The sequence below is a fragment of the Arabidopsis lyrata genome (genome assembly GCF_000004255.2).
Source record: "Arabidopsis lyrata subsp. lyrata unplaced genomic scaffold ARALYscaffold_4, whole genome shotgun sequence".
NCBI lineage: Eukaryota > Viridiplantae > Streptophyta > Magnoliopsida > Brassicales > Brassicaceae > Arabidopsis > Arabidopsis lyrata.
In genome coordinates, this window is record NW_003302552.1 from 22,541,488 (window position 1) to 22,564,479 (window position 22,992).

The window sequence follows — 22,992 nt, forward strand, 5'->3', positions numbered from 1 at the left end:
TACTCTTAATATGAGATCTCGTTTATAGTTTATAGAAAGATTTTATGTGTATTCTGATGTTGAAATCCTACGAATATATGAATATTTGTTAGTTTGAAATATTGTCCGAGATCACTTTACTTGAAAACATATATTTGGAATTAATTTGGCCTAAAATATAGTTATACCATTAGCATTGTATAGTAATTATTTCGAAAGTTTAAAGGAAATCTCATAAATGTACTTCTCAAATAGCATTAGATTTTTCTTGTTCCCCATTAGATTAAAAGACTTGCACGGAGAAGAAGAGATAAAAAACCTGATTTATTGTAGAAAAAGATATTAAAGATGTGATTGTTTTGCAGGGAAGAGAGATTAAAAATTTATATATGGAGGCTTTAAGCACGTTTTGGTTTTTATTTTTTTGCCGTTAGGCCCATAGAAAAGTTGTAGGTCTGAAGCCCAAGTCTTCTCGAGTTGGCGGCTAATTTAAATTGACTTTTTTTTTTTTGTCTTGCAAGGTTAATTAACTGGGTTTGAAGGCCCATTAAGGCTAGATAGACGAAACGCTGCGTTTTGACTGTCGCTTTCGTTTGTCAGATGAAACGGTGCGTTTTGGTTGCGATGGTCGTCGTCAGGTCAGGTAGAGAGAGAGAGAGACGCGAAGTCCTGATCGCTCTCTCAGGTCTTAGCCCTAAGACTGCGAGTCGACTCAGCCGAACTGTGAATGCAGTTTTGATTTCAATTCCTTAGGTAATTTTGAAACTTTTTGTTTTTTGTCGTTTCTGGAGAAAATGTTGAAATGGAAGTGTAGAAATGGATCCGTATCTGTACAAGTCTAAGCAGAAATTGATGATTTTTGTGTCAGTTGATTTGGTTCTGTATTGAGGACCTCTGGTTTTGATTCGAATGTTCCATTTGATCTCTTGTGTATTTGTTGTTGGCTTGTTGCTCGATACTGAGTGAGAACTCTTTTTTTAGCAGGATCTTCTTCGTTATGGCTACTTGCTTGCGTGGTATCACGAAAAGAGTTAATCTTTTACAGAGACGAGTGTATCCATCGTGTGGTCATCTAATCCGTGATGATAGAGATGAAACTAAATCTGATTCGTCGAATTCGCATACAATGATTCGTAAAGTCTTAGCAAGTAATGGGACTAGCAAGCTTAGCTCTATGTCTTTGGAGAGGCATTATCAGTCGTTTTCGTTTTCTGGGCCATTGGGTCTTGGATTGTCGTCGTGTCGGTATATGAGTTCTACACCACCGGAATGGTCTGATAAAGTTGATGGTATCGACTTTGTGGCAACGGAAGTTGTTCCCGATGAAATCATTGAAGCTGTGACGACCACAAGCCAAGCTGTTCCTGCTATAAACGAGGTTGCTATTGCTGCTGCGGATTCTGCTTTTCCTGTTGCTGCTTTGCAGCATTTGATTGATGGTGTGCATTCCTTTACTGGCCTGAACTGGTATAATATACACAGTTTTTAAACTCATTATTTTTTGGTTATGTTTGGTATTTTTTTGGTATGTCTGGTAAGAAAATTTTCATTTTTTTTTGGCAGGTGGGCTTCAATAGCCTTGACAACTGTTCTTATTCGTGGAGTTACAATACCTATTCTTTTGAATCAACTAAAGGCTACTTACAAACTCAATGTCAGTTTTAGATATTTGGTTCTCTGATTGCATTTTTCAGTCACTAGGGATTTGCCTCTTTTCCATTTGGGATTTATCTATCATGCTCCTGCAGGTTCTGAGGCCACAACTGGAGGAGTTAAGACAAGAGATGAGCACTAAGGTACAATCTGTTCTTGCGCCTTCTCTTACTTGTTCTTTGTGTGCACGTGACCATTTGTGAGTTTGACACTGTTCAAGGCCGTAAAAACGCCTTCTGGTTTAACACATAAGAGAAAATCAGTTTGTCATAGTTAGTAAATGGATGCTTCCATCAGGATTTTCTAATTATCACTTGTGAACTATAATCTTGATTGAGTAGATTTCTCGAGTTTTCTGTTTGATTAGGAATTGTCGATGAAGTTCCAACTAGCGTTTCTATTTACCACTTGCCTGACTTTATTCTGATATTGATTAGGTTTCTAGAGTGTCGTGGTTAAGACCTTTTGCATGTGTTATAATGATTTTTAGGCCCAGGATCCTGAAGCCATGGCAGAAGGTCAAAGACGGATGCAATTATTGTTTAAAGAGTAAGTCTACTTTTATGGATGACTGGTGGAGATGAATTAGCTCTTCAAGTTTGACGTACTACTAGTTCCTCATCCACTGATATACTTCTATTGTTTCGTGGACTGGCTTAGACATGGAGTAACTCCATTTACCCCCCTCAAAGGTCTTATTATTCAAGGTCCCATCTTCATCAGCTTTTTCTTTGCGGTAAGATGTTTATACGTATATACTTTAGTCTTTTACTGTTTCTGATTATTATTGTTTGTGTTCACTGATGTTTGTCTACAGATCAGGAATATGGCTGAGAAAGTCCCATCATTTAAAACCGGGGGAACTCTTTGGTTTACTGATCTCACCACTGCAGATACCACATATATCTTGCCACTTCTCACTGCAGTGACTTTCTTGATTATGGTAGAGGTAAGAGCTTTGTATATGCTTTCTTGTTGACTTATTATTTCATTCATAGAAAATTAGTTGATAAGCTTAGCTTAAAAAAATCAGAGTTATATAATGGGGATATAACCTCTAAATCTTACTAAAAATGGTAACTTTTTCACGGATTTATCTCTATTACTTTTGGTAGTTGGTTAGTTATTTCATGACTAATTGAATCTAACCCAAGTCTTGTTTCTTTTTCCCATAGTCAAACATGCAGGAAGGTCTTGAAGGCAATCCAGTAGCTGGAACTATGAAGAAATTCTCAAGAATCATTGCCTTTCTTTCTATTCCAGTTTTGATAGGCATTGAAAAGGTAAAGCCTACTATTCCTCTATTGACTCTTTGCTGTTGATAAGCATTGGAAACGTAAGAAAATTACATTTTGCTTACCACAAACGGATGATTTTTGTCTGCAGGCATTGTTCTGTTACTGGCTTACTTCCAACCTGTTTACTCTTGTGTATGGATTAAGTAAGTCCCCTGAACATAGTTCTTACTCTTTGAGACGCGAGTTTTGCAAATCCTAAAGAGTTTTGATTTGTATCTTTTGCTTGTGTGTATATCCAGCATTAAGACGTCCTGATGTGAGGAAGTTCTTGAATCTCCCAGATGTTGTCAACTCTTCTACTAGGCAGCCATCACCGGCGTCGCCTTTACCATTTTCCTTTCCCGAGACAAAAGACCAAAGTGTTGTTGCTCAAGATAAACCTCCAATGTCGTCCTCAGAGTCATCTTCAAGTGTTCCAGATAGAAGAATCTCACGGAGTTCAGTTCTGAGTCAGAGAATCAGAACTCTGGAGAGACAATTCAAGGACCGAAAGAACAAGAAGTGAGAGGTTCTTTTATGTGAGATTTGTTTTGCTAAAACTAGCCGATACTGAAGAAGGAATAAGTATCTTCGGGAAATTAAGATTTTGAGTTAATGGGTAGTTATAGGAAAAATTTCAGTTGAACCTTTGCATTGAAATGAATTAGCTTGATTTTAACTTGAAGATAAATGGATAAAGTAAATTTTCCCATCATGATCGATTTAGATTTTATAATATTTCAGAAAAACAGGAAACTAAATATTTGTTTACTTAGAAACGTATATACAGTATATCGATAACGGAACTTAAGAGTAAAACAGAGTAAACCCTAACCCAATCTACAAGTTATTACAGAGCTAGAAAAACAAGAAGATGAATTGCTTGAATGTGGATCTATTGGAAATTATACTAGCGAGGTTACCGATTAAGAGCATAACAACTTGCAACTTGGTTTGCAAGGAATGGAAATCAATAGTGGAATCTGAGTTTCTCCGGGAGCTTTTCCTTTCTCACCATAAAAAATCGCATTCTTCGTGGTCGCTCATATGCACCGAATCTAAGAAAGAAGTCTTGGCTCACTACGGATGTGAAAACTGGGGACTTTCACGATCACTTGGTTCTTACATCTCTTCTTTCCTAACCACAAGGACCATCTAAAATACAACACACTTAGAGTCGTGGCTCACACGGATGTCGGATTGATTTTGATCTGTTTGAAATCTCACTACCTCCGGAGAACCTACTATGTGGCTAATCCGATTTCACGACAATGTGTGGAGATCCCTCGTCCGCCTCCTCCTCCGCCTGCCACCCGACTGAGAATATTCAGACCCGTACCCTCCGGACTCGTCACGAAAGTTGAGAACGGCGTCGTTATAGGTTACAAAGTTGTTGTGATGAATACAAGTAACATCATCGATGTCATAACTTTACTTATTTATTCATCTGAGACTGGCTTGTGGGGTTTCACCACTCTCCATTCTTCTCTCCTTTTGCGCCGTATTGTTTGGCACAATCCAGTTAACGTGAACGGAAGCCTCTACTGGCTCGGTAACAAGCAGTGTAACCCTGCTATCCAAGTTGTTGTATCACATGATTTCTACGCCGAATCTGATCTATGCCAAGTTTTAGATTTCCCCGACTTGGATAACAAAGCGGATTTTAAAAGCAGTAAGTGATGATTTTTTTGTGATCCTGTTGTAATGAGGAACCTGTTACACAACTACAAGATCGTGTACACATCAATGTGAAGGCAACCTTATATTCATATGGATCACTTTGAAATATTTATTCTATACATGTAATGTGTTATGTATGTACCTAAGTAACCTAAGAAGCCTAGTCTTATTCACTCAAACAGCCTGCAAGTAAAGATGTAAGGATGGTCAAAATTGATGTACTTTGTCCAATATGGCTGATACTTGCTTATCCCCATCTCTGTCCATGGTTTCATGTGTCCATTGTAATGTATAACAGCTGATCTTTCAATCTTCTTTGCATCGATTCCTTTATCATAACCCAATCCAAGTAAGTGCCATTTGCTCTGAAGTGGCTGAGTCAGATTGTAGAACGTTATGAGCCCTGGTGGCAATGTTCCAAGTTTCCATAGAGTCCGGTTTTCGTTCTGCAAAGACAAGAAGAATAACGTATCAAAATCTTAACTTAATATCTACAACAGTTTTAGATGAAAGATAAGTACCAAAATCCAAGAAAAAGAACTGACCAGGTTTTGCCAAAAGTGATAAGTTTCTGTAATGTTGTTCTTCTTCCACTCTTTCAGGTCGAAGATGTTCATCCCATAAGCCCATCCGCAGAACTTCGAATCAAAGTTGTCTGAAATGTGTTTATCACTGAAGTTTAAGTAAGTGTCAAGGCGATGGAAGGTAACACCGCAGGTTTCTACTGCACCATTCACTTTCCCTTTAAGATCTATGGACCACAGTGGAGTTAAATCCTTCTGAACAACCACATCATCGTCAAGAAACAAGATTTTCTCTAACTTTGGGAAGATCCTCGGGATGTAGAACCTCAAGTGATTAAGCATTGACATGTATTTCGGGTACCGGTACTTGAGGTTTTCTGAGCCTGATTCAACTGATTCAGATCTCGCTGTTTTAAAATAGAACTTCTTCATAGCTGCTGACTCGAGCTGTCTCAAAACTGGAGAGTAAGATGAGTTGAGCCAAGTAAAATCTTCAAACCTTTGGACATGGATGGTGGCGTCTCCAGGAGGGTTCAACAGAAACCACATACTCATTGCTCCAAAATTGAGCTTATCAGTCACAAGGTGGAAAACATGCCTTGAAGGATCCTGCCAAAACAAAACCAGTAAGTTTAAATCTTTTGTTTTGCAACAGTCTTTGAGTCTTACTAGTTATTGATCAATTACCTTTGCATTCATGACTGTCGAATTGACAACAACTGATGCTGCCAATACATTATCAGAGAAAAGAGCGTAGTGGTAAAGTTTTGGATTCTCCAAATTCTCCCTTCTAGGAAAATTCCTCATTGGTAAAGGCAGGAGATGATACTCTAGAGTCAAGCGCATGGTCAAGCAGTGGATAGCATCTGGTAATGCCTTGGAAGCTAGCTGAGTCAAGAACGTTATATAAGTCTGCGTGTTTTCGAGTTCTTCTTCAGCTGTTTGTAGCATTGCTCTCAACTTATTTGTCACCAACTTGCATTCATATAGCTGCTCGTGTGCTCTAGCCAGTATTTGTCCCATGTCTCTTATACTATCAAGAACTCTGCTACAAATAACAAAAGGATCAAACATGTTATGACTCTCATGTTAAGAACACTATGTACTACTGATGATATTACCTCTGCTGCTGATCAATATCAGTAGATTCTCCCTCCCATGCTAGTTTCATTAGTTGTGTTTCTATTTCTTCGTGCAAGGCGAGATTGTTGGTCATCTTTGCAAGACCACTGTAAACTCTTGCCATAATGATTTGATCTTGCATCAGACGTAACATATCTTCAAAATTCTTGCCCCTCCGGTATTCATTTTTCCAAATGGTGTAGTTTCCTAGTGGTGCAGAATCGACAGATCTGGAACGTGCCATGGCTGCCTTCTCAAACTTTTGAATAGTATCATCATTCATCAGCTCATTAGCCCTTTCCAATCTTTTTTCCTGTCTCACGCTCTATGAAAAAATACAACAGGACATAACAAATCAGATAAAGCAACCATCTCACGCATGTGAACAGAGTAAAGAAAGATGAAAAGTTACCCTTTCATGCAACATCTCTGGTGTATCATTCAATGCATTTGATCCTTTTCCAATCCAGGTTCCATGACCAAAACCAGGAACCATTTTGTCCTCGTTTCCCTTCAAACAACAAGCATCAGTCATTTCGTACAGGTCAAGAAAGTAAAAAGAACCATAAGTAAGTATGATTGTACCTCAGAAGAAGTTTGAACTGAATTATCCATTGAATGATTCTTCCTGAGTGAATCAAGGCTCAAAGGATTGTCGCTGGATGTGGTCGCACTGAGAGCATCAAGGACCTGTTTCAAACGCTAGTGAGTACTTGTACCAACAAATTAAAGGAAGAAGGAAAGCAGCAAAACTGAGAACACCAAGGACCTCTTTTGTGAAAAGAGATGGAACAGATTCCAGAGCTTCACGTTCTCTCCAGTTAAGATCCTGAATAAACAACCATTCAACAACACATTCCTTAAAATCTTTCAGTACAATGTGATGAAGTTGATAACGTTACCTTGTCGATGAAGTTATTCCCAAAATTGTCTTTATCTGAAAGAATTTGCAGAAATAAGAACAGATTCCAAGAATTACAGAATTCGAAATAATAAAGAAAACCCTCTCAATAAAACTTATTTTACAACAAATATTCGATCATCAACGAAAGAATCGTGTTCTTGAGAGGAAAATGTAGATAGAAAACAGAGAGACGCCATAAGAATGAGAATTGAGAAAAGAAAGAAACGATCAATGGTGGAAAAAGAACGAACCAAGCGATGAACGCTTGTGAATTCTGTAGCCGATCATGAAGGTGGAGTAAACGAGAAATAAGAGAAACCCCAAAACCACTGGTGTCACAAATTGTTGATAGAGGTCTCTGCACCTAGATCTTCGTTGGATTCTCCTCGCCATCGTGAACGTGAAACCCTAATCGAATCTAAGAGACGATCGCCAAATTCAGTTGCTCGCTCTCTCTCTAACTCTAAGACTCTTTCTCTTTGCTCTTCTCTGATCTGTGTAGAACTCTTAACAGACATTTCAAATCCGCATTATATATGCACCCTTAACGGCGTCGTTTACTGTAACACCCTAACGGTGTCGTTTTTGATCCAATTGATTAAAGACCCTAACGACGTCGTTTACTCAATAGCTTTGACTGAGTACGACATATGTAATGGTGAATTCGAAAAAAATTAAGAAAAGCCTTTGGAATCCTCGCTGGCCTTGCCTCTGATCGTCTTCCCACTCCGGTCATCCTTCTTCTTGGTTGTTTTGAAGGTTTTCTCGGTTATGGTGTACAATGGCTAGTGTAAGGACTTTCCGTACGTGTTAGTCCTTTCCAGGTACGTAATTTAATTTCCTTAAGCTTGAACTTTATTTTTTAATTTGGATTAAGAAAGTATAGTCGTTTCAAGATATTGATGGTTCTGTTTTGTTGATTTTGTAGGCTGAAGGATTGAGACCAGTGATGGTTTCAAGAACAATGGGAGGGTTCACTATCAACATTATTGACACCCCTGGACTTGTGGAAGCTGAATATGTCAATCACCAAGCCCTCGAGTTAATCAAAGGGTTTAGGCTGAAGTTGTATATTTGAGTGTGTGTGGAGGTTTTTACGATAGTTGTTGTGTTTCTCGGATTTTGGACAGGTTTCTTGTGAACAGAACCATAGATGTCTTCTATGTTGATCGTTTGGATGTGTATAGAGTCGATGAGCTAGATAAGCAAGTTGTGAAGGCAATCACCCAAACCTTTGGAAAAGAGATATATGGTGAAAATTCTTGCTTGTTCTGACTCATGCTCAGTTTTCCCCTCCTGATGAACTTTCCTACTAAACTTTTTCCTCCAAGAGATCAGATTCTTTTCTCAAAACTATCCGTGCTGGTTCTAAAATGCGAAAACAAGAGTTTGAGGTATGATTATTTGTAGATATACCTAAGTCTCCTAAATAGATGACGTCATTACTCCTAAACGACGTCGTAACAAAAACGTAACAATTTCCTTTTTCTTTTTGGTAACATGTATAAAAGAAATTTCCTTTTTTATTGATCGAGTGATTTCCATATTTTAATATAACATGTGTATAAAAGAAATTTCCTTTTTGTTTTTCCGAAACGACCTAACATCTCCTCTGCTTATAAATATAGTCGTAGTCTCTTTTTACTTCTTCGAGAGAAATCAAAATTGTATCCCGAGAGAGAAAGTTCTAAAGCAAGCATAAGCAAAATTGTATCCCGAGAGAGAAAGTTCTAAAGCAAGCATATCTTTTCGTGTTCTTCTAAAGCTTTGAATCGCAACTATTTTCGTATGAATTTTTACTTTTAGTCGATTGTTCTCAACGATACTTGCCGTGGCGGTGGATGAGAGGCCGCAGCATGCGTCGATCATAATCTCCACAAACCCTATCACCGGAGAGAAGAAGGCCCAATTGTCGTTCACAATCACAGTCCTCCTTGTGTGTTTAAATTAGAGTTTATGCAGTTATGACTCAACAATAACACCAATCTCATAATTCTCTCTTTCTTGACTTGTAAGTAATCTCCAAAATCCTCTCAGCTTTTCTTTATTTTCTTATGTTTCTAAGTTAATTATTTATCCCTCTCAACCAATATTGACTCCTTTCTTCGTTTTATTCAATTTCAGCCTATTGGAAATTATCGCCTACTAAATTTGTGGACAAACACTATCATCAACGACACTTGTTCCCTGTAAGTTATTTCTTCTATTAGTCGAACAAGGTACCTCTTTTAATTTCCTTTTCTTCTCTTTTCTCTTAAGAAATATTTTGATTTTAGTATTTTAATTTTTTTTTTAATGTTTTGAGTTTTTTATTTTGTTTTCTCATCCGTGTTAAATATTTTAATTTAAACAAATTGGATACAACATCCAAACCCCTAAGAGTGTTCTAGGTTCAATATGGTTTACACGTAATTAAATTTTTAACACCTTGTTTTTTTACTAAAAAATGTTTTGTTTTTTGCTTGTTTTTTTTATAAGTGTTAATTTTTTTAATTTTGTGTAAACTAATTGGATACATCATCCAAACCCCTAAGAGGTGTTCTAGGTTCAATATGGTTTACACATAATTAAATTTTTAACACTTGTTTTTTATAAATGTTTTGTTTTTTTTTGTTTTTTATAAGTGTTAATTTTTTTAATTTTGTGTAAACTAATTGGATACATCATCCAAACCCCTAAGAGGTGTTCTAGGTTCAATATGGTTTACACTTAATTAAATCTTTAACACTTGTTTTTTTATAAATGTTTTGTTTTATTTTTTTTTGTTTTTATGATAAGTGTTAAATATTTTAATTTTGTGTAAACTAATTGGATACATCATCCAAACCCCTAAGAGGTGTTCTAGGTTCAATATGGTTTACACTTAATTAAATTTTTAACACTTGTTTTTTTACTAAAAAATATTTTGTTTTTTTTTTTTGTTTTTTTTATAAGTGTTAATTTTTTTAATTTTGTGTAAACTAATTGGATACATCATCCAAACCCCTAAGAGGTGTTCTAGGTTCAATATGGTTTACACATAATTAAATTTTTAACACTTGTTTTTTATAAATGTTTTGTTTTTTTTTGTTTTTTATAAGTGTTAATTTTTTTAATTTTGTGTAAACTAATTGGATACATCATCCAAACCCCTAAGAGGTGTTCTAGGTTCAATATGGTTTACATTTAATTAAATCTTTAACACTTGTTTTTTTATAAATGTTTTGTTTTATTTTTTTTTGTTTTTATGATAAGTGTTAAATATTTTAATTTTGTGTAAACTAATTGGATACATCATCCAAACCCCTAAGAGGTGTTCTAGGTTCAATATGGTTTACACTTAATTAAATTTTTAACACTTGTTTTTTTACTAAAAAATATTTTGTTTTTTTTTTTGTTTTTTTTATAAGTGTTAATTTTTTTAATTTTGTGTAAACTAATTGGATACATCATCCAAACCCCTAAGAGGTGTTCTAGGTTCAATATGGTTTACACATAATTAAATTTTTAACACTTGTTTTTTATAAATGTTTTGTTTTTTTTTTGTTTTTTATAAGTGTTAATTTTTTTAATTTTGTGTAAACTAATTGGATACATCATCCAAACCCCTAAGAGGTGTTCTAGGTTCAATATGGTTTACACTTAATTAAATCTTTAACACTTGTTTTTTTATAAATGTTTTGTTTTATTTTTTTTGTTTTTTTTATAAGTGTTAATTTTTTTAATTTTGTGTAAACTAATTGGATACATCATCCAAACCCCTAAGAGGTGTTCTAGGTTCAATATGGTTTACACATAATTAAATTTTTAACACTTGTTTTTTATAAATGTTTTGTTTTTTTTTGTTTTTTATAAGTGTTAATTTTTTTAATTTTGTGTAAACTAATTGGATACATCATCCAAACCCCTAAGAGGTGTTCTAGGTTCAATATGGTTTACACTTAATTAAATTTTTAACACTTGTTTTTTTACTAAAAAATATTTTGTTTTTTTTTTGTTTTTTTTATAAGTGTTAATTTTTTTAATTTTGTGTAAACTAATTGGATACATCATCCAAACCCCTAAGAGGTGTTCTAGGTTCAATATGGTTTACACATTATTAAATTTTTAACACTTGTGTTTTTTTTTAATGTTTTTTTTTTATAAGTGTATTTAAACATGGCATTTCAAAGCTCTTATTGGTACTTTAGTAAGTCTTCCAAGTATGAATCTTTTAGTCATTTCAAGTCAAAATGAGCCAAACCCCTAAACACAACAACCAAGCTAGAAGATAGTTTGTACATCAATATAAAGGCAACTTTCATATGGATCACTTTAGAGTATTCATTCTATAGATGTTTTATACCTTGACAATCATTACTTACATATATGCATTATGTATCTAACAAGGTTGTCTTCCTCACTGAAACAGCCTGCAACTAAAGAGGTAGGGATGATCAAAGTTGATGTACCTAGTCCAATATGGCTGATACTTTTTTTTTTTTTTTTTTTTTTTTTTTTTTTGCATATAAATCAACGAAACTGATACAGGGAGGCCATCAAGGCAAACGAAACCTACAAAAGAAATGTATAACAGCTGAGTATATCAGCCATATTTTGTAGGCAAACGAAACCTACAAAATATGGCTGATACTTGGTCACTCCCAGCTCTTTCCATGGTTTTAAGGGTCCATTGAAATGTATAACAGCTGAGTTTGCAATCTCCTTTTCATCAATTTCTTTATCATAACCCAATCCAAGTAAGTGCCATTTTCTCTCAAGCGGTAAAGTCAGATTGTAGAACATTATGAGCCCAGCTGGCAAAGTTTCAAGTTCCCACAGAGTCTGATTTTCATTCTGCAAAACAGATAAATGACGGATCGATTATAACTTAATCTGCATTTGGAGATGAATGATGAGTATCAAGTATCAAGAAGAAGAGCTAACCAGTTTTTGCCAAAAATGATAAGCTTCGGTTATGTTGTTCTTTTTCCATTCTTTCAGAGTTGTCTGAAATGTGTTGATCACTGAAGTTTAAGTAAGTGTCCAAGCGATGAAAAGTGACACCGCATGTTTCTACTGCACCATTCACTTTCCCTTTAAGATCTATGGACCACAGGGGAGTTAAATCCTTCTGAACAACCACGTCGTCATCGTCAAGAAGCAGGATTTTCTCTAACTTGGGGAAGATTATTGAGATGTAGAACCTCAAGAGATTAAGCATTGACTTGTAATTAGGGTACGCCAATACATTATCAGAGAAGAGGGCGTAGTGGTAATGATTTGGGTTCTCCAAATTCTCCCTTCTAGGAAAATTTCTCATTGGTGCAGGTAGGAGATAATACTCTAGAGTCAGGCGCATCTGGTAGTGTTCTGGAAGCCAGCAGAGACAAGAATTCTATACAAGCTTTTATGTACGCGAGTTCTTCTCTAGTTACTTGTAGTATTTCTCTCAGCGTAGTTGTCATAGTAGCCACCATTTGGTCCACATCTCTAACCGCATCAAGAACTCTGCTACAGTAGAAAAGGATCAAACTATTCAGAGTATATCATTTCATGACCCTCATCATAAGAACAATAAGTACTACTAATGACATTACCTCTGCTGTACAAATCAAACGATGAGTGGATGTGAAGTATATATGTAGCTGAGAGAGAAAGGTGGACGACGCGAGAAAGCAGAGAAACGCCACAATCACCGGGAACGAGCATCGACGGAGGTCCCTAAACCTAGATCTTCGTTCGGATCTCCCGGCCATTGGAGACACGATCGCCTAAAGTGAAATTGCACACTCTCCAAGACGCTTTTTCTTAGTTCCTCTCTCATCTATTTACCTCCAACGAGTTATTTCAAATTGGCATCTTTATAGGCAGCGAAGCCATAACGGCGTCGTTTAGCTTAAGCCAGGCTGGCAAACTCACGCCGTTGTTCAGTGAAAATCGTAACGTCGTCGTTTCACCTGATGGCTTAGAGAGATATCTAACGCATCGTTTTAAAATAATGTCAGGCTGGCATCTAAAATGCCGTCAGATTATGCCTTATTGGGCTTATCAAATAAATATAAAGCCCAAAACTATTTACACACAAATATCTGACAATAAATAGTTAAAATCGAGTTTAACGAAAGATTCAGATCCTTATTCTTCTCCACCGGATCTCGATATCGGAGAATTAGCCAAACGATGGCCGCCGACGGAATATTCCGCAGCATCTTCGAAGGTTGTATCTCCGGCCTTGATTCCGCCATCGAGCGGCGTCCTTACCACAAAAACTGCGGATGTGCTCTCCACGATAAATCAAGCGGCGCTGGGAAAAATCAAAATCAACGACGGCCGCCGTCTTGTCGCCGCCACGGAAGCTCAGAGAGCATTTCGTTTCCGATCCGACGGTCTTGGAGCGAAGGCAACATCATGGCTATGAATCTCTTCTCCTCATCGTCGTCTTCTTCTAATCTCCAATCGCTTTCGTCGTCTTCTTCTCTCTCAAATCTGGCATCAGATTTACCGGTGGATGATGCTGCGACGGAGGAACCGAGCAGATCTAGTAAGCAGCTACGATGGACGATTGACGTCGTCATTACTCCTAAACGACGTCGTAACAAAAACGTAACAATTTCCTTTTTCTTTTTGGTAACATGTATAAAAGAAATTTCCTTTTTTATTGATCGAGTGATTTCCATATTTTAATATAACATGTGTATAAAAGAAATTTCCTTTTTGTTTTTCCGAAACGACCTAACATCTCCTCTGCTTATAAATATAGTCGTAGTCTCTTTTTACTTCTTCGAGAGAAATCAAAATTGTATCCCGAGAGAGAAAGTTCTAAAGCAAGCATAAGCAAAATTGTATCCCGAGAGAGAAAGTTCTAAAGCAAGCATATCTTTTCGTGTTCTTCTAAAGCTTTGAATCGCAACTATTTTCGTATGAATTTTTACTTTTAGTCGATTGTTCTCAACGATACTTGCCGTGGCGGTGGATGAGAGGCCGCAGCATGCGTCGATCATAATCTCCACAAACCCTATCACCGGAGAGAAGAAGGCCCAATTGTCGTTCACAATCACAGTCCTCCTTGTGTGTTTAAATTAGAGTTTATGCAGTTATGACTCAACAATAACACCAATCTCATAATTCTCTCTTTCTTGACTTGTAAGTAATCTCCAAAATCCTCTCAGCTTTTCTTTATTTTCTTATGTTTCTAAGTTAATTATTTATCCCTCTCAACCAATATTGACTCCTTTCTTCGTTTTATTCAATTTCAGCCTATTGGAAATTATCGCCTACTAAATTTGTGGACAAACACTATCATCAACGACACTTGTTCCCTGTAAGTTATTTCTTCTATTAGTCGAACAAGGTACCTCTTTTAATTTCCTTTTCTTCTCTTTTCTCTTAAGAAATATTTTGATTTTAGTATTTTAATTTTTTTTTTAATGTTTTGAGTTTTTTATTTTGTTTTTTATAAGTGTTAAATATTTTAATTTAAACAAATTGGATACAACATCCAAACCCCTAAGAGGTGTTCTAGGTTCAATATGGTTTACACTTAATTAAATTTTTAACACTTGTTTTTTTACTAAAAAATGTTTTGTTTTTTTCTTGTTTTTTTTATAAGTGTTAATTTTTTTAATTTTGTGTAAACTAATTGGATACATCATCCAAACCCTAAGAGGTGTTCTAGGTTCAATATGGTTTACACATAATTAAATTTTTAACATTTGTTTTTTATAAATGTTTTGTTTTTTTTTGTTTTTTATAAGTGTTAATTTTTTTAATTTTGTGTAAACTAATTGGATACATCATCCAAACCCCTAAGAGGTGTTCTAGGTTCAATATGGTTTACACTTAATTAAATCTTTAACACTTGTTTTTTTATAAATGTTTTGTTTTATTTTTTTTTGTTTTTATGATAAGTGTTAAATATTTTAATTTTGTGTAAACTAATTGGATACATCATCCAAACCCCTAAGAGGTGTTCTAGGTTCAATATGGTTTACACTTAATTAAATTTTTAACATTTGTTTTTTTACTAAAAAATATTTTGTTTTTTTTTTTGTTTTTTTTATAAGTGTTAATTTTTTTAATTTTGTGTAAACTAATTGGATACATCATCCAAACCCCTAAGAGGTGTTCTAGGTTCAATATGGTTTACACATAATTAAATTTTTAACACTTGTTTTTTATAAATGTTTTGTTTTTTTTTTGTTTTCTATAAGTGTTAATTTTTTTAATTTTGTGTAAACTAATTGGATACATCATCCAAACCCCTAAGAGGTGTTCTAGGTTCAATATGGTTTACACTTAATTAAATCTTTAACACTTGTTTTTTTATAAATGTTTTGTTTTATTTTTTTTGTTTTTTTTATAAGTGTTAATTTTTTTAATTTTGTGTAAACTAATTGGATACATCATCCAAACCCCTAAGAGGTGTTCTAGGTTCAATATGGTTTACACATAATTAAATTTTTAACACTTGTTTTTTATAAATGTTTTGTTTTTTTTTGTTTTTTATAAGTGTTAATTTTTTTAATTTTGTGTAAACTAATTGGATACATCATCCAAACCCCTAAGAGGTGTTCTAGGTTCAATATGGTTTACACTTAATTAAATTTTTAACACTTGTTTTTTTACTAAAAAATATTTTGTTTTTTTTTTGTTTTTTTTATAAGTGTTAATTTTTTTAATTTTGTGTAAACTAATTGGATACATCATCCAAACCCCTAAGAGGTATTCTAGGTTCAATATGGTTTACACATTATTAAATTTTTAACACTTGTTTTTTTTTTTAAATGTTTTTTTTTTTATAAGTGTATTTAAACATGGCATTTCAAAGCTCTTATTGGTACTTTAGTAAGTCTTCCAAATATGAATCTTTTAGTCATTTCAAGTCAAAATGAGCCAAACCCCTAAACACAACAACCAAGCTAGAAGATAGTTTGTACATCAATATAAAGGCAACTTTCATATGGATCACTTTAGAGTATTCATTCTATAGATGTTTTATACCTTGACAATCATTACTTACATATATGCATTATGTATCTAACAAGGTTGCCTTCTTCACTGAAACAGCCTGCAACTAAAGAGGTAGGGATGATCAAAGTTGATGTACCTAGTCCAATATGGCTGATACTTTTTTCTTTTTTTTTTTTTTTTTTTGCATATAAATCAACGAAACTGATACAGGGAGGCCATCAAGGCAAACGGAACCTATAAAAGAAATGTATAACAGCTGAGTATATCAGCCATATTTTGTAGGCAAACGAAACCTACAAAATATGGCTGATACTTGGTCACTCCCAGCTCTTTCCATGGTTTTAAGGGTCCATTGAAATGTATAACAGCTGAGTTTGCAATCTCCTTTTCATCAATTTCTTTATCATAACCCAATCCAAGTAAGTGCCATTTTCTCTCAAGCGGTAAAGTCAGATTGTAGAACATTATGAGCCCAGCTGGCAAAGTTTCAAGTTCCCACAGAGTCTGATTTTCATTCTGCAAAACAGATAAATGACGGATCGATTATAACTTAATCTGCATTTGGAGATGAATGATGAGTATCAAGTATCAAGAAGAAGAGCTAACCAGTTTTTGCCAAAAATGATAAGCTTCGGTTATGTTGTTCTTTTTCCATTCTTTCAGAGTTGTCTGAAATGTGTTGATCACTGAAGTTTAAGTAAGTGTCCAAGCGATGAAAAGTGACACCGCAGGTTTCTACTGCACCATTCACTTTCCCTTTAAGATCTATGGACCACAGGGGAGTTAAATCCTTCTGAACAACCACGTCGTCATCGTCAAGAAGCAGGATTTTCTCTAACTTGGGGAAGATTATTGAGATGTAGAACCTCAAGAGATTAAGCATTGACTTGTAATTAGGGTACGCCAATACATTATCAGAGAAGAGGGCGTAGTGGTAATGATTTGGGTTCTCCAAATTCTCCCTTCTAGGAAAATTTCTCATTGGTGCAGGTAGGAGATAATACTCTAGAGTCAGGTGCATCTGGTAGTGTTCTGGAAGCCAGCAGAGACAAGAATTCTATACAAGCTTTTATGTACGCGAGTTCTTCTCTAGTTACTTGTAGTATTTCTCTCAGCGTAGTTGTCATAGTAGCCACCATTTGGTCCACATCTCTAACCGCATCAAGAACTCTGCTACAGTAGAAAAGGATCAAACTATTCAGAGTATATCATTTCATGACCCTCATCATAAGAACAATAAGTACTACTAATGACATTACCTCTGCTGTACAAATCAAACGATGAGTGGATGTGAAGTATATATGTAGCTGAGAGAGAAAGGTGGACGACGCGAGAAAGCAGAGAAACGCCACAATCACCGGGAACGAGCATCGACGGAGGTCCCTAAACCTAGATCTTCGTTCGGATCTCCCGGCCATTGGAGACACGATCGCCTAAAGTGAAATTGCACACTCTCCAAGACGCTTTTTCTTAGTTCCTCTCTCATCTATTTACCTCCAACGAGTTATTTCAAATTGGCATCTTTATAGGCAGCGAAGCCATAACGGCGTCGTTTAGCTTAAGCCAGGCTGGCAAACTCACGCCGTTGTTCAGTGAAAATCGTAACGTCGTCGTTTCACCTGATGGCTTAGAGAGATATCTAACGCGTCGTTTTAAAATAATGCCAGGCTGGCATCTAAAATGCCGTCAGATTATGCCTTATTGGGCTTATCAAATAAATATAAAGCCCAAAACTATTTACACACAAATATCTGACAATAAATAGTTAAAATCGAGTTTAACGAAAGATTCAGATCCTTATTCTTCTCCACCGGATCTCGATATCGGAGAATTAGCCAAACGATGGCCGCCGACGGAATATTCCGCAGCATCTTCGAAGGTTGTATCTCCGGCCTTGATTCCGCCATCGAGCGGCGTCCTTACCACAAAAACTGCGGATGTGCTCTCCACGATAAATCAAGCGGCGCTGGGAAAAATCAAAATCAACGACGGCCGCCGTCTTGTCGCCGCCACGGAAGCTCAGAGAGCATTTCGTTTCCGATCCGACGGTCTTGGAGCGAAGGCAACATCATGGCTATGAATCTCTTCTCCTCATCGTCGTCTTCTTCTAATCTCCAATCGCTTTCGTCGTCTTCTTCTCTCTCAAATCTGGCATCAGATTTACCGGTGGATGATGCTGCGACGGAGGAACCGAGCAGATCTAGTAAGCAGCTACGATGGACGATTGACGTCGTCATTACTCCTAAACGACGTCGTAACAAAAACGTAACAATTTCCTTTTTCTTTTTGGTAACATGTATAAAAGAAATTTCCTTTTTTATTGATCGAGTGATTTCCATATTTTAATATAACATGTGTATAAAAGAAATTTCCTTTTTGTTTTTCCGAAACGACCTAACATCTCCTCTGCTTATAAATATAGTCGTAGTCTCTTTTTACTTCTTCGAGAGAAATCAAAATTGTATCCCGAGAGAGAAAGTTCTAAAGCAAGCATAAGCAAAATTGTATCCCGAGAGAGAAAGTTCTAAAGCAAGCATATCTTTTCGTGTTCTTCTAAAGCTTTGAATCGCAACTATTTTCGTATGAATTTTTACTTTTAGTCGATTGTTCTCAACGATACTTGCCGTGGCGGTGGATGAGAGGCCGCAGCATGCGTCGATCATAATCTCCACAAACCCTATCACCGGAGAGAAGAAGGCCCAATTGTCGTTCACAATCACAGTCCTCCTTGTCTGTTTAAATTAGAGTTTATGCAGTTATGACTCAACAATAACACCAATCTCATAATTCTCTCTTTCTTGACTTGTAAGTAATCTCCAAAATCCTCTCAGCTTTTCTTTATTTTCTTATGTTTCTAAGTTAATTATTTATCCCTCTCAACCAATATTGACTCCTTTCTTCGTTTTATTCAATTTCAGCCTATTGGAAATTATCGCCTACTAAATTTGTGGACAAACACTATCATCAACGACACTTGTTCCCTGTAAGTTATTTCTTCTATTAGTCGAACAAGGTACCTCTTTTAATTTCCTTTTCTTCTCTTTTCTCTTAAGAAATATTTTGATTTTAGTATTTTAATTTTTTTTTTAATGTTTTGAGTTTTTTATTTTGTTTTTTATAAGTGTTAAATATTTTAATTTTGTGTAAACAAATTGGATACAACATCCAAACCCCTAAGAGGTGTTCTAGGTTCAATATGGTTTACACTTAATTAAATTTTTAACACTTGTTTTTTTACTAAAAAATGTTTTGTTTTTTTCTTGTTTTTTTTATAAGTGTTAATTTTTTTAATTTTGTGTAAACTAATTGGATACATCATCCAAACCCTAAGAGGTGTTCTAGGTTCAATATGGTTTACACATAATTAAATTTTTAACATTTGTTTTTTATAAATGTTTTGTTTTTTTTTGTTTTTTATAAGTGTTAATTTTTTTAATTTTGTGTAAACTAATTGGATACATCATCCAAACCCCTAAGAGGTGTTCTAGGTTCAATATGGTTTACACTTAATTAAATCTTTAACACTTGTTTTTTTATAAATGTTTTGTTTTATTTTTTTTTGTTTTTATGATAAGTGTTAAATATTTTAATTTTGTGTAAACTAATTGGATACATCATCCAAACCCCTAAGAGGTGTTCTAGGTTCAATATGGTTTACACTTAATTAAATTTTTAACATTTGTTTTTTTACTAAAAAATATTTTGTTTTTTTTTTTGTTTTTTTTATAAGTGTTAATTTTTTTAATTTTGTGTAAACTAATTGGATACATCATCCAAACCCCTAAGAGGTGTTCTAGGTTCAATATGGTTTACACATTATTAAATTTTTAACACTTGTGTTTTTTTTTAAATGTTTTTTTTTTATAAGTGTATTTAAACATGGCATTTCAAAGCTCTTATTGGTACTTTAGTAAGTCTTCCAAGTATGAATCTTTTAGTCATTTCAAGTCAAAATGAGCCAAACCCCTAAACACAACAACCAAGCTAGAAGATAGTTTGTACATCAATATAAAGGCAACTTTCATATGGATCACTTTAGAGTATTCATTCTATAGATGTTTTATACCTTGACAATCATTACTTACATATATGCATTATGTATCTAACAAGGTTGTCTTCCTCACTGAAACAGCCTGCAACTAAAGAGGTAGGGATGATCAAAGTTGATGTACCTAGTCCAATATGGCTGATACTTTTTTCTTTTTTTTTTTTTTTTTTTGCATATAAATCAACGAAACTGATACAGGGAGGCCATCAAGGCAAACGAAACCTACAAAAGAAATGTATAACAGCTGAGTATATCAGCCATATTTTGTAGGCAAACGAAACCTACAAAATATGGCTGATACTTGGTCACTCCCAGCTCTTTCCATGGTTTTAAGGGTCCATTGAAATGTATAACAGCTGAGTTTGCAATCTCCTTTTCATCAATTTCTTTATCATAACCCAATCCAAGTAAGTGCCATTTTCTCTCAAGCGGTAAAGTCAGATTGTAGAACATTATGAGCCCAGCTGGCAAAGTTTCAAGTTCCCACAGAGTCTGATTTTCATTCTGCAAAACAGATAAATGACGGATCGATTATAACTTAATCTGCATTTGGAGATGAATGATGAGTATCAAGTATCAAGAAGAAGAGCTAACCAGTTTTTGCCAAAAATGATAAGCTTCGGTTATGTTGTTCTTTTTCCATTCTTTCAGAGTTGTCTGAAATGTGTTGATCACTGAAGTTTAAGTAAGTGTCCAAGCGATGAAAAGTGACACCGCATGTTTCTACTGCACCATTCACTTTCCCTTTAAGATCTATGGACCACAGGGGAGTTAAATCCTTCTGAACAACCACGTCGTCATCGTCAAGAAGCAGGATTTTCTCTAACTTGGGGAAGATTATTGAGATGTAGAACCTCAAGAGATTAAGCATTGACTTGTAATTAGGGTACGCCAATACATTATCAGAGAAGAGGGCGTAGTGGTAATGATTTGGGTTCTCCAAATTCTCCCTTCTAGGAAAATTTCTCATTGGTGCAGGTAGGAGATAATACTCTAGAGTCAGGCGCATCTGGTAGTGTTCTGGAAGCCAGCAGAGACAAGAATTCTATACAAGCTTTTATGTACGCGAGTTCTTCTCTAGTTACTTGTAGTATTTCTCTCAGCGTAGTTGTCATAGTAGCCACCATTTGGTCCACATCTCTAACCGCATCAAGAACTCTGCTACAGTAGAAAAGGATCAAACTATTCAGAGTATATCATTTCATGACCCTCATCATAAGAACAATAAGTACTACTAATGACATTACCTCTGCTGTACAAATCAAACGATGAGTGGATGTGAAGTATATATGTAGCTGAGAGAGAAAGGTGGACGACGCGAGAAAGCAGAGAAACGCCACAATCACCGGGAACGAGCATCGACGGAGGTCCCTAAACCTAGATCTTCGTTCGGATCTCCCGGCCATTGGAGACACGATCGCCTAAAGTGAAATTGCACACTCTCCAAGACGCTTTTTCTTAGTTCCTCTCTCATCTATTTACCTCCAACGAGTTATTTCAAATTGGCATCTTTATAGGCAGCGAAGCCATAACGGCGTCGTTTAGCTTAAGCCAGGCTGGCAAACTCACGCCGTTGTTCAGTGAAAATCGTAACGTCGTCGTTTCACCTGATGGCTTAGAGAGATATCTAACGCGTCGTTTTAAAATAATGCCAGGCTGGCATCTAAAATGCCGTCAGATTATGCCTTATTGGGCTTATCAAATAAATATAAAGCCCAAAACTATTTACACACAAATATCTGACAATAAATAGTTAAAATCGAGTTTAACGAAAGATTCAGATCCTTATTCTTCTCCACCGGATCTCGATATCGGAGAATTAGCCAAACGATGGCCGCCGACGGAATATTCCGCAGCATCTTCGAAGGTTGTATCTCCGGCCTTGATTCCGCCATCGAGCGGCGTCCTTACCACAAAAACTGCGGATGTGCTCTCCACGATAAATCAAGCGGCGCTGGGAAAAATCAAAATCAACGACGGCCGCCGTCTTGTCGCCGCCACGGAAGCTCAGAGAGCATTTCGTTTCCGATCCGACGGTCTTGGAGCGAAGGCAACATCATGGCTATGAATCTCTTCTCCTCATCGTCGTCTTCTTCTAATCTCCAATCGCTTTCGTCGTCTTCTTCTCTCTCAAATCTGGCATCAGATTTACCGGTGGATGATGCTGCGACGGAGGAACCGAGCAGATCTAGTAAGCAGCTACGATGGACGATTGACGTCGTCATTACTCCTAAACGACGTCGTAACAAAAACGTAACAATTTCCTTTTTCTTTTTGGTAACATGTATAAAAGAAATTTCCTTTTTTATTGATCGAGTGATTTCCATATTTTAATATAACATGTGTATAAAAGAAATTTCCTTTTTGTTTTTCCGAAACGACCTAACATCTCCTCTGCTTATAAATATAGTCGTAGTCTCTTTTTACTTCTTCGAGAGAAATCAAAATTGTATCCCGAGAGAGAAAGTTCTAAAGCAAGCATAAGCAAAATTGTATCCCGAGAGAGAAAGTTCTAAAGCAAGCATATCTTTTCGTGTTCTTCTAAAGCTTTGAATCGCAACTATTTTCGTATGAATTTTTACTTTTAGTCGATTGTTCTCAACGATACTTGCCGTGGCGGTGGATGAGAGGCCGCAGCATGCGTCGATCATAATCTCCACAAACCCTATCACCGGAGAGAAGAAGGCCCAATTGTCGTTCACAATCACAGTCCTCCTTGTGTGTTTAAATTAGAGTTTATGCAGTTATGACTCAACAATAACACCAATCTCATAATTCTCTCTTTCTTGACTTGTAAGTAATCTCCAAAATCCTCTCAGCTTTTCTTTATTTTCTTATGTTTCTAAGTTAATTATTTATCCCTCTCAACCAATA

The 22,992-nt window shown here is 35.7% G+C and overlaps 6 protein-coding genes and 4 pseudogenes across 7 annotated transcripts; 6 read left to right on the forward strand and 4 right to left on the reverse strand.

Moving 5' to 3' along the window:
- The first annotated feature begins 555 nt into the window (after positions 1–555).
- LOC9318130 (mitochondrial inner membrane protein OXA1-like) lies at positions 556–3,621 on the forward strand. Of its 2 annotated transcripts, none has more exons than XM_021029403.1 (10): positions 556–732; positions 964–1,446; positions 1,543–1,633; positions 1,728–1,775; positions 2,123–2,181; positions 2,293–2,368; positions 2,450–2,581; positions 2,808–2,915; positions 3,019–3,073; positions 3,170–3,621. In XM_021029403.1, exons 2-10 carry the CDS (start codon positions 977–979, stop codon positions 3,433–3,435), a joined length of 1,305 nt encoding a protein of 434 aa, XP_020885062.1. In that variant the 5' UTR covers positions 556–732; positions 964–976; the 3' UTR covers positions 3,436–3,621. The 2 variants fall into 2 exon arrangements, with proteins under 2 accessions (XP_020885062.1, XP_020885063.1); XM_021029404.1 differs by having other exon boundaries at positions 588–732; positions 961–1,446.
- A 31-nt stretch (positions 3,622–3,652) lies between these two features.
- LOC9316310 lies at positions 3,653–4,592 on the forward strand (annotated as a pseudogene).
- A 72-nt stretch (positions 4,593–4,664) lies between these two features.
- On the reverse strand, positions 4,665–7,628 carry LOC9316311 (putative galacturonosyltransferase 2). Its single transcript, XM_021029402.1, has 9 exons — positions 7,391–7,628; positions 7,138–7,172; positions 7,005–7,064; positions 6,821–6,925; positions 6,648–6,746; positions 6,235–6,560; positions 5,801–6,158; positions 5,135–5,722; positions 4,665–5,035 (listed from the first exon to the last, which is right to left on the reverse strand). The coding sequence occupies exons 1-9, from the start codon at positions 7,530–7,532 to the stop codon at positions 4,760–4,762; spliced, it is 1,989 nt and encodes a 662-aa protein (XP_020885061.1). The 5' UTR covers positions 7,533–7,628; the 3' UTR covers positions 4,665–4,759.
- A 320-nt stretch (positions 7,629–7,948) lies between these two features.
- On the forward strand, positions 7,949–8,521 carry LOC9318132 (translocase of chloroplast 33, chloroplastic). Its single transcript, XM_021029996.1, has 3 exons — positions 7,949–7,963; positions 8,068–8,192; positions 8,270–8,521. The coding sequence occupies exons 2-3, from the start codon at positions 8,089–8,091 to the stop codon at positions 8,412–8,414; spliced, it is 249 nt and encodes an 82-aa protein (XP_020885655.1). The 5' UTR covers positions 7,949–7,963; positions 8,068–8,088; the 3' UTR covers positions 8,415–8,521.
- A 3,109-nt stretch (positions 8,522–11,630) lies between these two features.
- Positions 11,631–13,070, reverse strand: LOC9316312 (annotated as a pseudogene).
- Positions 13,071–13,173: 103 nt separating this feature from the next.
- LOC9318133 lies at positions 13,174–13,949 on the forward strand. Its single transcript, XM_021029995.1, has one exon. It carries the CDS (start codon positions 13,281–13,283, stop codon positions 13,782–13,784), a length of 504 nt encoding a protein of 167 aa, XP_020885654.1. The 5' UTR covers positions 13,174–13,280; the 3' UTR covers positions 13,785–13,949.
- A 2,313-nt stretch (positions 13,950–16,262) lies between these two features.
- On the reverse strand, positions 16,263–17,054 carry LOC9316313 (annotated as a pseudogene).
- Positions 17,055–17,802: 748 nt separating this feature from the next.
- Positions 17,803–18,581, forward strand: LOC9318134. Its single transcript, XM_021030088.1, has one exon. It carries the CDS (start codon positions 17,913–17,915, stop codon positions 18,414–18,416), a length of 504 nt encoding a protein of 167 aa, XP_020885747.1. The 5' UTR covers positions 17,803–17,912; the 3' UTR covers positions 18,417–18,581.
- A 1,717-nt stretch (positions 18,582–20,298) lies between these two features.
- On the reverse strand, positions 20,299–21,759 carry LOC9316314 (annotated as a pseudogene).
- An 87-nt stretch (positions 21,760–21,846) lies between these two features.
- LOC9318135 lies at positions 21,847–22,617 on the forward strand. The gene has a single exon (XM_021030086.1). The coding sequence runs from the start codon at positions 21,949–21,951 to the stop codon at positions 22,450–22,452; it is 504 nt and encodes a 167-aa protein (XP_020885745.1). The 5' UTR covers positions 21,847–21,948; the 3' UTR covers positions 22,453–22,617.
- The last annotated feature ends 375 nt before the right edge of the window (positions 22,618–22,992 follow it).